The 17574-nt window shown below is 33.4% G+C and overlaps 1 protein-coding gene across 4 annotated transcripts in view; it reads left to right on the top strand.

The window, feature by feature from the left end:
• Nucleotides 1-17574, top strand: part of DOCK7 (dedicator of cytokinesis 7) — a 176330-nt gene that overhangs the window by 90494 nt on the left and 68262 nt on the right. For all 4 annotated transcript variants that reach the window (XM_072974308.1, XM_072974309.1, XM_072974310.1 and 1 more), the window contains exons 17-22: nucleotides 949-1087; nucleotides 2009-2110; nucleotides 4498-4584; nucleotides 7974-8205; nucleotides 10968-11132; nucleotides 12854-13023. In XM_072974308.1, coding sequence (XP_072830409.1) covers nucleotides 949-1087; nucleotides 2009-2110; nucleotides 4498-4584; nucleotides 7974-8205; nucleotides 10968-11132; nucleotides 12854-13023 — 895 coding nt within the window. The remainder of the gene's footprint in view (nucleotides 1-948; nucleotides 1088-2008; nucleotides 2111-4497; nucleotides 4585-7973; nucleotides 8206-10967; nucleotides 11133-12853; nucleotides 13024-17574) is intronic.

Here is a 17574-nt window from a genome sequence, read left to right on the forward strand (position 1 = left end):
GGTGGGACAGCCTTCACTTTAAAGGTAGTTGGAGACGCATGGTTTGGACAATTTTCATTGAATGTAACTGAGAGATATTAACCAAACATGAAAGGTTGGGATGCTAAAATTCTATCCCTTTTAAGTCTATATCATAAATAGCAACCATGCTTTCCTATAAAAATGCTCAGAGGGGCCACTCTCAATGAATATTGAGATGTAAGTGCCATTGGGTTGATCAGATATATTTGTTGTATTCTTACAGTAGCTGGGAGCACTCCTAAACCGTGGGACACAAGCAGTTTGTGGGTGTTCCTTGATCTTTCTTTTCTTTTTTCTCTTTCTATTTTCCCCCTTTTTTTTAGCTGTCAGTCAATATAGAAACTAATCCATGTTTTGGTAACATTTATTTCTTCAGCAATGTAATGAGATATAAGACATTTCATAGAGAGCTCATCTTGATACCAAGTTGTCTAAAAATACTTATTCTTTTCTTACAAATTAGTCTTACTATGAAGCTGTAGTCCTATTAAAGAAAAATGTTTTTCTATGGTATGATTATAAGGTATACAGTTTAAAAACTCATATTATTTTTTCTATGTAATATATATTCAAATTGGTTTATATATTCAGAAAGCCTTGCCCTAGTCCCCTCTTTTATATAGTTTCCAACCTAATGAGGATCTCAGCATCAAGGTGGTAATGATTAATGAATTTTCATGTAGTAACATTACTCAACCCATTAATAAAAATGGGATGAGAAATTTCAGAAACAGTGGCAGCTCCCTCATCTGGAAATAGGGATTAGTTACTTAGAGTTTGGAAATAAAAAATATTTCGGACTAGAGGACAAATTAAGTATGAATTCTGAAATTAATTTAAAAATTACTCAAATATACAGTGAAGTAATTATTTATTTTGAACACAGTATTGACTATTGATCTGTTTTGTCTTGTTTTCTGTATGAAGGTCTCCTGATTTTCATGAAGAAATCAAGGTTAAACTCCCCGCTACTTTAACTGACCATCATCACTTGCTTTTTACTTTTTATCATGTTAGTTGTCAACAAAAACAAAATACTCCTCTTGAAACTCCTGTTGGATACACAGTAAGTATATTTTTGTTAAATATTTAGCTCTTTGATCTTAAAAATTATGACAATATTATGATATAGTTGGTGTTCATTGTCATTTGAGTATTCCTTATCTGATTACCCACATTGATTAGAAAGGGTCATCATAACAAGAAAATGCTCAATTAACTAACACTTGTAAACACTTACATGTTGGTCCTGATTATTGTATGTTTATTCAACAGTATTGAATAAATATAAATTTTAAATGTTTTTCCAGAAAAGAATTGTTTGAATGTAAAACAATTAAAAGAGAACTTTAGCAATTAAAACTTTTTAATAGCCTTAACTAAAGCAATTAAAGCTTTGAATATTTTTTGAAAATCATTACTGTTGAATTGCAAAGGTAAACCTATGATGAAGCATATCATAGTGTGCTTTCACAATTTTCGTCAGAAAGTCATGCCTTCACCCAAAAGAGGAACACCAATGTTTCATTCATATTTTTTGTCTTCTGCAGTTTATGACATGAATTTTTCTAAATGTAAGAAAATAAGTTTATGTCATACTTTTTGGTTTTGTTTTCAACATTCGTATCTATCAAATCTTTCTTTCCCTATTTACTTTGACACTATTACCCCAGTTTAAAGTTGATTCACTTTGTGGGCTTTTTCTACTACTATCTTTTCCTTGGTTAATAAGAACCTGCTGTATAGATTTAAATATTGCATAGTTAGGTAGTACCGTTTTGAGGATATTCTTAATTAAATATTGTTGGGGAAAACATCTTTAGAGGAATTATGAAGGCCTATTGTTATTTTACATAATTAAATGCCCTTGGTGTTTGTTGATGTGAGATAAATTTGGCTCATACTAAATTCTCAAAACAGATTTTCCAACTAATTACTTTTATAACAAACATATTTAAATTAATATTGTTTACTTTTCATTTAAAAGTGGATACCAATGCTTCAGAATGGACGATTAAAGACTGGCCAGTTTTGCCTACCGGTCTCACTGGAAAAACCACCACAGGCTTATTCTGTACTGTCTCCTGAGGTCAGTATCTTCATGTTGAAATTCCCCAGATTGAATGAAATGGGTTTTTCATTACAAAGGTATTTTTCTCAAACTTGCTATTTCTTCTGTCTCTTAAGTATGTAGATTATGAAGTAGTAATATTATTTTCTTCTATAATTCAAATTACTGTGTAGAATACTTAGAAGCATTGATACTATTCTTTAAAGTATAAGTATATTCATCTAAAACCAAAATAATACATGAAATATAAACTTAAAAGAAATTTGGAGAATTTTTGTATTGTAACATGAGAAGCTTTAAATAAAAGATTCTTTCTTTCCTTCAGTAGACAGAATTTCACTGAAAGACTGGAGGCAGGAGAACAGATTTAAATTAATTTTTTTGGAATCTTTTTGTAATTGAAGATCATGTCAGTGGAAACAAAATAGCTATAAATATGCAATGCAAGGGACATTGGCAGCTTTGATGATGACATATGTGACTTGAAAGAAACAAAAACATTGGGGATATCTCAATTAAGAATCAGCAGCCACTGTTCAAAAACCAAAGTGCTTTTTGAGAGAACTATTATGTGATGATTACCAATGTCTCTTAATGCTTTAACCATAACTGTTTGTAAACATTAGTCTGAAATATGTCCTGTGAATGCTCTCCTGGTGGTGTTTATTTTCAGACTAGAGCTTCAAAAGTATTCACAAATAAATATGTACTGTTTTTAATTTTTTTAAAAAGGCAATCTAAGGCTACTGCTCTGATCTCCTTTCTGACCGTCGTCTGTCAGTCAGTCAGCCCTAAACGCGTAACACGGTGCCTTTGTTGTTACTCATAAGTGAAAAGCACATTCCCAGCTCAGGCCCTTTGCACTTCCCTTTGCTGGCAGTGTCCTGTCACCCGACCTGCTTCTTCATTTAATTCAGATATCCATTCAAACATCACCTCTTCAGAGAAGTCGTCTCTGATTACTTTGCTATGAGTAGATCCTCCGCCGCTTGTTGTCCTTTTGCTTTGCCCTCGTGATACTTATCGCTGACTTCATAGTTCCCATATTTTTGCTTATCTATTTATTGTCTACAGAATATAAACTCTATGAGGGCAAGGACTTTGTCTTTCTTGTGAGTTACTGAATCTACAAGTACTTAGAATAGTGCTTGGCTCTTAGTAGGCAGTTAATAAGTGTTTATTAAATGAATGAATGGAGACAGTAGGAAAGAAATACTACTGTACCTGCCCCAAACCCAGGTTTTCATTCAGTTTTCCAGGAACACATCTTTTCAATAAGGTAAATTAGTCTTCTGTCGGGGTAGCATTATATTTCAAAAGGAAATAATTTTAAAAGAAAATATAATTTTATAGAAGTTACACGTTTGTTCTTATTAATTGATTTGTAGATGCAAGGTCAGCTTTCTAAAGGGAGGCTGATAGTTTTCTTCTAGCCACAATATATATGCTCATGTATAAAGAATATAGTGACAATTTAGATTTGGCTGTAGACATACAGTATGGCTGATTGATATGTGAGATAAGCCACTTTATTAAGTGCTTAAACTTTTGTATATTTTAATTACTATATTAAAAGAGCAGTGTATATTCTTAGCTTTATTATTATATTGAAATAATAGTATAATTAGTTTTAATGCTTTATTTAAAACAAATGAGAAATTGGGGAAGGGTATAGCTCCGTGGCAGATTGAGATGTCTGTTTAGCATTCAGGAGGTCCTGGGTTCAATCCTCTGTACCTCCATTAAAGTAAATAAATAAACTTAATTACCCCTCCACAATAAGAAATAAATTAAAAAAATAAAACAAGTGAGAGTTAAATATTTAAACATTTGACTTTTATAGGTCATTGCTTAATGCAATTTTGTATTTACTTTCCTGGCTGAGGTTGAGTTCTCTTTGATGTAGAAGGTCAGAGACCTTCTGATAATGTGTTAACTCAACAGCCAATTAAAACACATTAGGAGTGTTTAAAATAAAGAAAATGGAATATTAGAAACCATTAAGATATTGTAGATGTAAATTTATTGGCATGAAAAGAGATTCACAATGTAATGTGTATAAAATAGGTTTCAAAATAATACATTTGATATTACCTATGTGAGGTTATATATAAAAATATGTGTATATAGAGGAATATTTGAAGTGATATGTTTCTGGGAAGATAGAATTTTGAATGTATATTTTCTACTTTTTGCTCCTTGAGCCTTTTACTTCTTTTATAGGAAACATTTTTGCAATAAGAACAAAATGTAAATTTTACATTTATTTATTAGTGCATATAATATATTTCCACAATATTTTTTCTCATTAAGATATTATAATTTTTTGTTTCAAAAATTCATAGTTATTTCAGAACTCATAATCAACTTAAGCATCTGTAATCATTATATTCAATATCTTATAGGTTCCGCTACCCGGCATGAAATGGGTAGATAATCACAAAGGTGTTTTTAATGTCGAAGTTGTTGCTGTTTCAACTATCCATACACAAGTAAGTAAGTTTTAATAATTTTTATGATCAAATTTCACTTGAATGAACTGAACATATTGTCTAGAACTTTAATCAGTTTTGTCTGTTGTGAGATTTATGGGACTATATATCAGTTAAAAGTGTGTAGATTTAGAAGTTACTTTTTAAAGGAATCAACAAAATGTCACTCTATTAAATGGAAGCAAACATTTTGTCTTTCAGAATGTTGTTGACTTCATTTTGAACAATTAAGTGATTTTTTTTTTTGTCAGTTTCTGGTACATAGCAGAATAGTTGGAGTTGAAAAACCATTATCCAGCTCATTTTATTTCTCATAGTCTTAGATATTTCAAATGGAAAGTGCTCATATTTTTCACTGTATTTCTGGAATGTGCCAAACTCTCTTCAAAGCCTTTGTATTTACTCTTTCCCTAGTTGGAATACTTTTCCTTCTGACATTCATTTCACTTCTTTTCACTAAGGCTTCTTACTTCAGAGAGGCCTTTTGTAGTGAGTCTTTTAAAGATAGCAGCCCCATCACTCTCTTACCCCACACTCATTACTGCTTCTTGTTCTAGCTTGCACGTTCTTGCACTTTTGCTTTCTCTCACTGTGTGTGTGTGCGCGCACGCATATACGTGTATTCATATCAAGTGCAAAGCGACACTGATGTGCTGAAAGAATGGCAAATAATCTGGAGTGAATACAAGTTAAAGTGCTTGGGAAATCATGATGTATTAACATAGAAGACCAGGCTGGTGAAAGATTATGAAGGACCTTGAATGCCACAGAATTTAGAGTCTAAGTAGATGGTGATTTCTAACCTAAATAGTAAATGAGAGCAGTAAATTTCAGAGCACGCCGAGCAATTATGGGCTACATTGAGTTTACTTTTAAGTGTGAAGTGTCTGTGCACGTTGCATGAAGCTGTTCTGTAGGCAGTTGTAATTAATTAGGAGTTTAGGATTGGAGGTAACAGAGTAAATGTGACAGCCAAAACTATACTCGTGAATTTGATTTTCCAGTGAGAAGAGGCGAGTGCTGAAGAAGGAATATCGGGGCTCTCCATCTTGAAAAAGGAAGGATTGGTGTGCAGGGTTTCCCAAGGCCAGCCTCAAGTTCAGTGATTTTTCTAGAAGAACTCATAGGACTCAGCATACAGTCTTATTCACAGCTATGATTTATTTTAGTGAAAGACATAAAGCAAAAGCAGATAAAGGGAAAGAGGTCAAGTCTAGAGGAAATAAAGCACACACTTCCAAGAGTTTTCTCCTAGAGGAGTCACACAGAGCAAGTTGAAGCAGCACATGTGGAATTTTGTCTACCAGGGAAGCTCAGTTCCAGAGTTTTTACTATTGTCTTGTCGCATAGACACCCTCTGTCTAACACAAACCAAAATCCTAGATTCCCAGAAGGAAAGCAGGTGGTCAGCATAAACCATGTTGCTTGCACAAACAGTTTAGGTATAGTGAGCAATCCCCTCTCAGTGGGAACCCTCCTGAAATCCAAGTTCCCAGATGCTAGCCACGGGCAACCTTGTAAGCAGGCTTTTCAAGTGATAGCAGTCTTAAGCTTGTTATGTTAAATCTTTTCTGCACAGAGAGATAGGGAAAAATAAGAAGGCAGAGTGCCTATATATTATGTTTCAAAACAACAGCAAAAAAAGGTAGTATGTAGGTTTTATTTAGCAGTACATGGGTAGATCCCAGTGAAAAAATACTCTGGTGGAGTTTTTCCTTTCTGTTACTGGGTATGTCCTGTGTTTCCTATAGACCTTACTTTTCTGATAATGAGAAGACTGACATTATAGTTTACTGTTGAAAATATTCCTTCCCTTAATAAAATTTTTCTTAATATTATATGATATCTTTCTTAAGTATACAAATACATTATTTCTCATATTTAAAAAATCCTATAATCATTATTAGTTTTCTTTTTTTAGTGTCAGTATTATATTTATCTTTTAATCCTAACTTTGTTTTTATGGTGGCAGATACATGTATTATCTTAATGTGACAAAGAAGGATTTGGGGCAAAATATTTTATATAGATGATTTAGAATCTATAGAATGTAGCGAAAGAATAGAGTGGAAATATCTAGTGTGTAGCATCCTGACATTCGCAGTCCTGATGACTAAAATTCAAAAGTTTATAAATTTTGCAACTATGTAATATAATTTCATCATGTGCTACAATCTTTTATAAAGGATCAATTGAAGATAATAAATTTTTTATGATGTTTTATACTTTGCTTGTAGCTCTTTGAAATTTACTGAATATATAGTTAGAACTCAATAGATTTTTTTATTCATTTCAAATACATATCAAATTAGAACAGTATTAAAATTACAAATGTGAAACTGTTTAGCATTATTACCTTTTCTTAAATTGTATTTTCATTGTTAACTAAGTAAAAGCCTTCCCAAAGTTTCAGTAGACTTCTGTTTATATCTCATTGGTCAGAACCATAGCACAGGGTCATCTCTAGGTATAAAGGAGACCGGGAGAGCAAGCATCTACCTTGGGACTAGGCACGTTACTGCTTTAAATGAGACTCTGGTTCTGTCAGTGCAGAAGGAGGTTAAATGGTAGCAGTCAGGATTTAGTCAAGAGATGGAAACTGCAAGTAATTTGAATGGAGGAAATTTGTATGTAAATAATTGTTAACTAGGTTAAAGGTGATTCACTACTAAATGGGTTAAAAGAGAATTCTGATTGTAACAAAGATAACAGTTGCAGCAAGTGATAAGGAAGGAGGAAACTTAGAAACCTAGAGGAGGATCCTGAAGGATGAGAATCAGATCTCTGAGGAGAGAATGCTGCGGCAACAGGAGCACATTGCCTGCCATGCTGTGATACTAAGGAAAGTTGGAGGAAGGTACCCACCGTGGACTGTGAGAGCCACCACTGCTGCCCATGACCTCACCTCTGAGCCACAGCGTGCACATCTACTCGCTGTCTTCAGGAGAACAAACAGGAGGAAGAAAAGTCCCTTCCAACTCCTCAAGCCTAGCAGATTGTTTCCTGTACCCTCTGTTGTCAGAGCCTAACCACAAGCCAGCTGACAAAGGGGAATTGTAGTTTGAAGGGTCTAGCTTCAGGCTTACAAAATGTGGAAAAGATGGTGGGTTTGGATGGAGCTAAGAGATAATAAAATAATAATGGGCACAGATACGTTACTAACACACATAATACTTGAGCTCTAAAGCAATAAGGCAGACTCATGCTGGAAAAACAAAATCCTAATATCAATAGATTTTTTTTTGAGTAATCAATAGTATTATTGTGTAATTAAAGTGTCTACTTTAAAATAATAGATAAGGGTAGATGTAGTATTTAATTGGAAGCAATGTTTATATATACTACTATGTGCTTTTTTGATTGTATTCTCTGTTCATTCTTTGTTTTAGGATCCTTATCTGGACAAGTTTTTTGCTCTGGTCAATGCTCTGGATGAACACATGTTCCCAGTCCGAATTGGAGACATGCGAATCGTGGAAAATAACTTAGAAAACGAATTGAAGAGTAGTATTTCAGCATTGAATTCATCTCAGTTGGAACCAGTGGTCCGATTTCTTCATCTTCTGCTTGATAAACTGATACTTTTAGTTGTTAGACCTCCTGTTATTGCTGGACAAATAGGTAATTTACTTATGTTTGAGGAATCATGATATTTATAATTTGACAGTTCTAACTTTTACAGAAATAGAACCCTGATTCTTGTTTGCTGTCTGTAAGGACTGTGTTTGATTTGGGGGGGAGTTGTTGTTTACTTGTTTCTAATGCCAGAAAATGACAACTTTATTTTGTTTGTTTCTGTAAAATATGCCATATAGACTTCTACTCAAATTATAAAAACAAATTCATTTATTCACTCATGAAATGTTTGCTAAGCACATAATATATATCATACACTGATAGGGACTGTCCAAGGTATGGTTCCTGGTTTTAAGGATCTCATAGACTAGTTAGGAAAACATGCAACAGACAAATTTTACATGATGTACATTTTCATTCGTCTGCTATCCTCTGTTTAATATAGCTATTATTTTCTTCATTAACTCAAAATCTCTATATTCTTTTTCTTATACGAGTTTTTCTGGAAGAAGAGGTATTCTTGCTTCCTACTTTTCCCCTAAGATTTATTCCTCTAGTTTTGCTAACAGCTCCATCCAAATCATGCAAAGTAATTGAGCTTTTAAGGAAATTTAAGAAATTTCAGCTAACTTGTTATAGAAGTTTTGTATTAAGTGGTGGCACAAAGAAGAGAAGTATTCAACTCCTTGAGAATTTTTTAGGGGGACTTCTAAGTAGAGGCAATTCTTGGGTTGAGTATTTAAGGATGAGTAAGAATCTGACAGGATAATCCAGGGAGATGAAGCAGTATGGGCATAATGCACAACAGATAAACTAACCTGGAAATTTGGGGGGAATTGGAAGTAATTAGTTATAAATTGGAGGGTTAGTGATTAGTGGATATTGGTGATAGGGGAGATGAAGTAGAGTCCTCCTTGACACATTAGGGAATAAGGAATTAATAGCCTTTGAAGGGTTTGGTCTTAATTAGGAAAGTATGACCGTTTTGGCTTTTATAAGGATGATTGTTCATGGAGATAGATTGAAAGTGGGGAAATCTGGAGGCAGGGAGACAAATTGGAAATCTTATAGAATTTCCTACATAAACTGTGAGGTCCTGATAAAAGTGATAGTGGGATAGAGAAGAGACAGTGGCTTAAGAGATAGTGTAGAGAGTGCTGTTACAGAATCATAGAAGGTTTTAAGAAAAAAGTTAGCATTGTTCGTTTTTGTAGATTATAAGTAAAATAATAGCAATTGTAACAAACATTTCCACAGCACTTACCGTGTACCAGGAATTGTGCTATGTGCTTTATTTGTATCAATGTATGAAATCTTTACAACTCCATGTATAGGTGTGAATTTCATGATTTCATGAATAAAATGATGAACATCAACACTTAAAAATTTGCCCAAGAATTCAAACCCAAGCAACTGACTCCAGAATCCCACTCTTACCTGCTGTATTGAAAGAGTGTCCACTAGTGAAATTAACAAAAACAGTTTTGGTCAAATAGTGAAAGTAAAAGCCAGATTACAGAGAATTAAGTAATAAACAGTAGATGATGAAGGACGTACAGAAAGCATATACTAGTCTTTTGAGAAATGTAGTTAGAAGAAGCAGCAGGGTTGATTAGGGCATAAGAACGGAGAAATGTGAGCATGTTTGTATGCTTTGAGAGTCTAAATAGAGGTGCAAGAGGGTTTAATTAAGGAGGCAAGCCGGTAGGACAAAAATGAAGGTAGACCAATCATTCTTACTTAGGAGATGAGCAGTGCTTCCTTTGGAAGGGAACTAAAAATTGTTTCAGATTCTGAGAAATTTATAGTAAAATCTTCAGGACTTTCATGCTTTATAAATTTCTCTTATGAGATAAAAAACAAGATTTGCTGAGAAGGGAGTAAAGTGGACCCAGTTTTTTGAAGTTTTCTAATGGTTTGGAATAGCTACTGTGAGGAAAAGGCATCAACCAGGAACATGGGTAGGACTGCTAAACCCTGCTTAAGTTTCCGTATCTCTAGTCTTAATCTTCCTAAATGACGACTTTATCTGATTATTCCTTCTAGGAGAACTTAATTGGCCTCATTATTTGTTCATAATTTCCTGTCTTGATTAAATAAATCATAAAATCTGAGGCTCTGTTGCTCAGAATGGCTGTTTGGTTTATCCATTTATTCAGTGTGCTACCAGAATTTCCCAATTTTTGCAACATCCTTGTTATATACTGACTTGAGTGACTGGGTAGGTATTTTCTTAGCTTGGCATTTAGTGTGCTACACTCAAAGTGGTTTTCTAGCCTTTTTTCCTTCTAATCCTTTTACAGAGTCACTCATTTCAATTAAGTTCTTTATCGCTATTCTCCTTTCTTATTAAGTTGATATTTTTAATAATCTACTTTTATTGTTAACTTATTTTTAAACAAAAGTAATATGTACTCAATGCATGGTATTTAGATTCACAGAGTCATTTTTAAAATGAGAAGTTACTTCTCAAAGGTTATATACAAGACTTTTTTTTCTTAGCACATGCTTTGTATTTTTACAAAATAGTGGGTACTTGTTTGATAATGTTTTGTTTTCAACTGAGCAAAGCCACATAATTTTCATATTAAATTAGTAAAAAGAGTTTTTTCTCATTAAGAAAATTGTTTGATTTAACTAACACAATATCATAAATTAGATATAAAATCAATATCAAGTATCTTCTTTATATACTTACTGTGTATAGTCACTATGCTGAATGCATATAGTGATGACAAAACCTTGATCTTTTTGGAACTTAGAGTCTAAAAAAGTTAATGCAAAAATATTTTCCTCCTTCTTAAAAGTTAATCTAGGTCAAGCATCATTTGAAGCCATGGCATCTATTATAAATCGGCTTCACAAAAACTTGGAAGGAAATCATGACCAGCATGGCAGAAACAGTCTTCTTGCATCATATATCTATTATGTTTTTCGCCTACCAAATACTTACCCTAATTCACCATCACCAGGTATTTTGTTCTTTTTACTATGAAACTATCTTGCATAGATTATGTGTTCATAGCAGGATTGAAATAATCTTGTAGTCCACAGTGTGATGCATTTATTCAACAGCAAACATTTATTAAATATCTGCTAAGTACTGTGGACTATGCTAGATGCTGAAGTTAAAAAGATGAATACATTACGTTTTAAAGCATCAGTATTTATACAGCTTCCTTTGAGTTAGATCTTGGTTGAATTAATTATTGGAAATAAACTTTGAAAATAACTTCTGTCTCTGAAAGCATTGTATCATTCTCTGTTAAGATAAGATAAATGTTACGTTTGTTATTCAGAGTGTTGTTGTGTAAAGAAGAAATATGGTGGCTCAGTAGTTTCCTGATAATCCTGTGAAACCTGTAATAATATGAAAGGTTATCCTCTAGAAATGTTCTGATCTCTTTATAGTCAATAAGATAATATAGTCTTTCTGAATATTAAAGCCCAAAGTAGTTACTTGTTTTTTTATGCAACATTGGTGGTAGTGGTGGTAGTGGTGGTGGAGGGGAGATATTTTAGTTTGAATAATTCTTTAGTTGTTCAGTTAGTTGGTTAATGATTATATTGTACATACCTTTCAACCTGTTCACATATTTGTCTGTATGAGTCATCATTCATCACTAGTGATAATGGTAAGTGCCCTTTTCAGCTGTTGCAATGTTAACATTAGTAATGATGACAAATAATTATGGCATTCATTATGAAAACTAGACATAATAGTAATCTAAGTTTTAGCTTATTTTATTTCTTAGTTGCAAAATGAGAAGTGCTTCACTCTTATAGTCTTGTTCATGATATCTTATCTTGATTTCTAAAATTATAGTACTTGAGGCTCTGAATGTGTAAATGATTGTGGACTATATACACTGCTTCTCCATTTACTCTTTCATTCAGTACACTATTAGAATTTCACAGATTTTGCAAAATGTCTTTTTTACCTGCAGCTCTGAAAAACTGTAACTACAGATTAATTAGTTGACAGGTGTGCATCATTTGCAAATATGACACTCTTAGAAAGATTTCTGTAAATAAAAAAATGGAGATACAGTTGCTGGGTATTTTATGTTCATAGGTCATGGTTGGATGATGGTTTCAGGCTTGATTGCAGACAAAAAGGGATTCTTTGCTTTTCTGCATAATCTGGGCTCTTAGGAGAATTATCTTTAGTTTATACATTTATGTATGTATATTATAAAGATGCCATTTTGTTATGGTTAAAATTGTCACTGATGGAGATAAAGATATAAGTCACAGTCCCACTTAAGAGATATTGACAGTAAATTGGCTCTCCCTCTTAGTGACTGTGTCTCAAGGGGCAGAGCAGGAGGGGTGGGAAAAAAGGAAAAGACAACAGCTGGATTGAGTCCTAGATACCCTCATGTCTAAGTGAAGGTAATGTTTGTGTATGTTTCTTATTACTTTTTTTTATTGTGTATGTAATATATAATCATAAAAACGTTGAAGAGATAGTAATTTTATTTATGACTCATGATTTTGTCAGCTGCTATAAAATATCTTTGTATAACTATCATTAGGTCTTGAGTGTTTTTCTCATTGATAGTATTTTCATTTTGAAATAAAAGCAATTTATGATCTTTGTGAACTTTGTAAAATGGAAGAGATTTTTTTCGGATCTTTTCCTGATTAATTTTCTGTGTTTAATTATGTGATATTTTATATACAACTCTAGGTCCTGGGGGCTTGGGAGGATCAGTGCACTATGCCACAATGGCTAGATCTGCTGTGAGACCTGCAAGCCTTAATTTAAATCGTTCTCGGAGCCTTAGTAATAGTAATCCAGATATATCTGGGACTCCTACGTCACCAGATGATGAAGTACGGTCAATCATTGGCAGTAAGGTAAACTGAAGATATACGTCTACAAATTTGGTTTTCAGTTTATGAACAAATGAGAAATGTCTGGTTGTTTTACTTTATTCTTAATTTTAAAATGTATTTGAGTTGGTAGTAAGAAAGAAGTTGTACTTTTCTATTCTACCAGTGAATATTTAAGTGTTTCATGTTTCTATTAAATGCGCTTGCCATTACAAACTGGTTTGTGCACTCTGCTCAAGAAAATACGCCAAATTCAAAAATTTGTCCAGGATGACCAGTCACATATGACTCAGTTTTGTGTGTCTGATCATCATGTGAAAAATGGTTAGATTGATTTTCTGTAGAATTAAAAGAGTCCTGTGACTACTGTGTAGCAGAGACACAGCATTGGTTTAAAATGTGAGCTCCCCTTCTCCAAAAAGTATCAAGGACAATTCATTGGTAATAGAGCTACATTTCACACGGAAAATTCCATGTAAGATGCATCAGGATTAGAAAGGTATGATTTATTTAATGATGGTTAATGATTATCTCAGACAACAAGGAAGAGAGGCCAGCTAGTATGAGATCCAGCTGTATTTTATTTAAGCATCCATCTTTATTACCTGCCAGACTATACTTAAGGAACAAATAGTTTTTACCTTCCTATAGTTAAAGTACAAAAATAACTTAGAGTTTGAAAATCAAACTAGGAAAACGAACAGTAAAAGTGAGGCCAAGAAATCACATTATATTGGGTTTTGACTAGACCATTTTAAATGTATTTTTGCCATTGCAAAGGAGGAAGATACCATTGTTATGGAATCATAGCCAACTTTTCTTTGGCATTTTAGTCTGTTAATTAGGTTATGAAGAAAAGTTGGAAAACGTGTTCTGGAGTCTGTGTTTAACCCTTAGTCTGCACTATAATGGAATTTTTTTTTAATGGTCTGAGTTTGTTATATGAAATACTTGACTATTGATCAAACATATCAGAACTACTTAAATCTATTCATATAGAAATTTTACATTTGGAAACTTCTAATAAACTTTAAGCATTACTCATTTTAAAGTACCTTTCAAGTAATTTCTCACAGATCAAAAATATATTTTGTAGCCTTAAAATTTAAATAATAAGTTAAATATGAATTTCAATAATTTAAATATCCAAATAGATGTTACTCTAATTAAACAAACTGGCCTTTTGTGAACTGCCTGAAAGAATGATGTGCAGTTTATTTACATAGGATACTGCAGAGTAACCTGAGTAATACTGGAATTGCAAAAGAGAAGGCTTTTTTCCCCCATGTATATTTTCCTGTCTAGGGAAAGAGCCCAGGTTTTTTTTTTATCCTTGTCTTCATTCTTGATCTTTTCTCATTGTAATAGAGGTAATACTTAGCATAATTTATGTACTGTAAATATAGTTCTTTAGTAGAATGAATCTGATTTCTGAATTACAAGACATTTTCCTATTAAAGAGCTATACGTGCCATTTTCCTCTAGGTTCTACTTTTGAAACATCTCTTAATTTAAGATTTGCATTATGCTTCATTTAGCATAATTCTAGAGTTTTCCTTTATATATGATGTATTTGATAAATTATAACATCAGGATTTAGAACAGATCTACATATATTGGAATGATTATTTGCCTTTTATCAGGTGGTTCATACAATGGGACATAATAATGACATAAACTTGTTTCTGATATTATGATACATATAAACTTCTAAGAAAGCTATCATAAGATGAGAATTTGTCTTATGACAACACAACCTTGTCCTAATCAAATTTTATTTAAATCGTTTTCATGTGTTTTTTTTTTTTTTTGGTTGCAAAATTTTTGACAGCTACCTTCATTTTGGACTATGATTTAGTCATAATCCCTAATAATATTGATGTATATTTTATCTCACTACAAAATTGTAAGGTATCAGAAGTTTATTTATAGCTACTCTTCATTTATTTTGATTCTGTTGGCTTGGAAATGCAAGAAACTTCCTTAATGATTCTTGTGTCACTCTGCCTCAGTCATAGTTGTACCCTTAGTCTTGTCATGACCAATAACTTTAACCCTCATAATCTCAGTTTAATACATCTTATTCTCTAACCATTAGCTCATGTTTTTCCGTCTAGTGCCCGAACTCCAACAATTTCCCTACCCTTCTGCAACCTCCAATCACTTGATCCTATAACCTTTTTTACTGTACTTCACACCCTTAATTTTCTTACGATTTAGCCAACTTACATTCCATGATTAATCATTTTACTTATTCCCATTATAAACAAACCTCAGTTCCTTCATCTTTCTGTCTCTTCATTTTATATGCTTAGCTAAACCTCAAACCATAGTTGAACCCAGCTGACTTCCTGTGCCATTTGTCAGCACCTGTGCTGTTAAACATGTTTTGAGAAATACCATGATGACTGGTCTCATTTGAAATTAAAGGCCATGAACCTCAAGAGAGCGCTTAATGCTCTCAAGCAATTATACTATATTTGTTTATTCCATTTACTTTCCCATTTTCCCAGAAAAATGTTTCGTACCTTCTCTTGTACCTCCAACCCTCCAATACCGCCCACCAGTCCTCCTTCTCACTTTATCTCCTACTTTGAGAAAATCGAAGCCATCAGAAGAACATTTTTGTAAACACTTACCATCACATCCGCCTACCCACTGCTATCTGCTACTGTCTACTGCTTAACACTCTGCTATAGATGAACTATATCCATTTCCCTAAATCCATTCCCTCCTTTTGTATACGCCCTCCCATCCCCTTTCACCTGCTCAACATCCTTACTCCAGCAGTTCTTTCATCTTTCTCCTACATCATCAGTGTCTCCCTATCTCCTAAATCAACTCATCCACATACAGGCATGCTATTATTTTTCCCATTAAAAAAAAAACCAAACTCTTCTCTAGTATTTGCTGCTAGCTTCTTCGCTGTTTCTCTGCTACCTTTTGTAGTAGGGTTTCTTAAAAGAATTTTCTATACTTGCTATCTCTGATTCTTTTATTCAACTCCTTCCTCCTTGATTTACTCTTATTTATTGGCTTCCAGGGCACTACCCTCTCTTAATTTTTCTTACTTTCCTGATTACACCTTTTCAGTCTCCTCTGTAGATTCTTCTTTTTCTGATCTCTTAATTTGGAGGGGCCCCAGGCCTCTGTTCTTATTGCTTTGTCTTCTCTTCTCTCAACACTCACTCACTTGGTCATCTTATGAAGTCCTGTGGTTTTAAATATAACTTTATGCTGATATCTCACAAAATTATATTTCAAGTACAAACTTCTCTCAGAAATTCTATACTCAGCTGCCTTTTCTAAATCCTTCTGTTCAGATTTGGATGTATGTTAAAGGTACAGCCACTTCTCACCACCTCTAGTGCTCCCGTTTTGTCTGAACTACCCTCATTTCTCCCTGAATTAATGTGATTGCCTTAAAGATGGTTTCCCTACTTCTAGCCTACACTCACTTCTCAATGTAGCAACCAGAATGATGCTTTAAAAGCTTGCCACAAACAAATAGCACTTAAGTTGGATTATGTCATTTCCCTACGCAGGGTCCTCCTATGACTAACTCCTTCACCTCCTTTAAGTCTTTACAGAGAGGACTACCTTCTCCATGAGGTCTACTCTGACCATCTTATATTTAAATGTGTAAGTGTGTTTTTCTCCCCAGTCTTGTCCTGGTGACTTCTCATCCTCTTATTCTGTTTCTTTGACCTAAAACATTTACTACTTTTTAATGTATCATATAAACTAGTTACCTATATACTTATTTTTTTGGTGTTTGTCTCCCTTTATGAGAGTATAAGCTCCATGAGGGCAGGGATATTTGTTCACTAATGCATCCAAAGCACCTATTATGTCCAGTGTATGGAAGGTGCTCAAAAGATATTTATCTAGTGAATGAATGTTAGTAAGCAGTGAGTATCCCTAACAAGAGTAAACAACTTTAAAAAAATTGAATTATGCTTTTGTTTGCCCTCTTGCTATCAGGATTAATTATCTTAAGAGATTGAGTTTTATGAAAGTTCTGGTTAGACTTCATTTTCTAATACAAAGTGCAGAACTCCTAAAATTCAAAAATACTATCAACAGGCTTTTATTACTCTAGTGGCTGTAAAACCATATTTGTGACACTTTTTTCATAACTATTTTGCCAAAACTGATCTTTTCTTTGGCCTAGCAATGTCCTTCTAATACTCAATTATGTAAATATGTGATTATATCACGTTTGAATTTTATTGCCTTTAATCAAATGCTAGTGAAGTTTTACATTGATATATAGTTTCTAATGTATCATCTTCCATTTTTTTCATACACTGAGAGCTAACTATGTGCATAGCTTACTGAGTCCACTGTGCTGAGGACTTGTTGATATAAAGCCACATCGTTGTGTTGATGTCAAGTCAAATAACACCATGGGCCTTGCTCAAGGAAGGAGTCTGTGTCTAAGGGACAAAATAATGTTACAGAGATTTGGCAAAAACAAAACAAAAACACGTTCATGCACATGTACACACATTTGTTAATCTGTTAGTTGGAGATATGTAAACATAGTTATTATATTAGTAAATATCAGTGATG

This window comes from Vicugna pacos, chromosome 13 (genome assembly GCF_048564905.1).
Source record: "Vicugna pacos chromosome 13, VicPac4, whole genome shotgun sequence".
In the NCBI taxonomy this organism is placed as follows: domain Eukaryota; kingdom Metazoa; phylum Chordata; class Mammalia; order Artiodactyla; family Camelidae; genus Vicugna; species Vicugna pacos.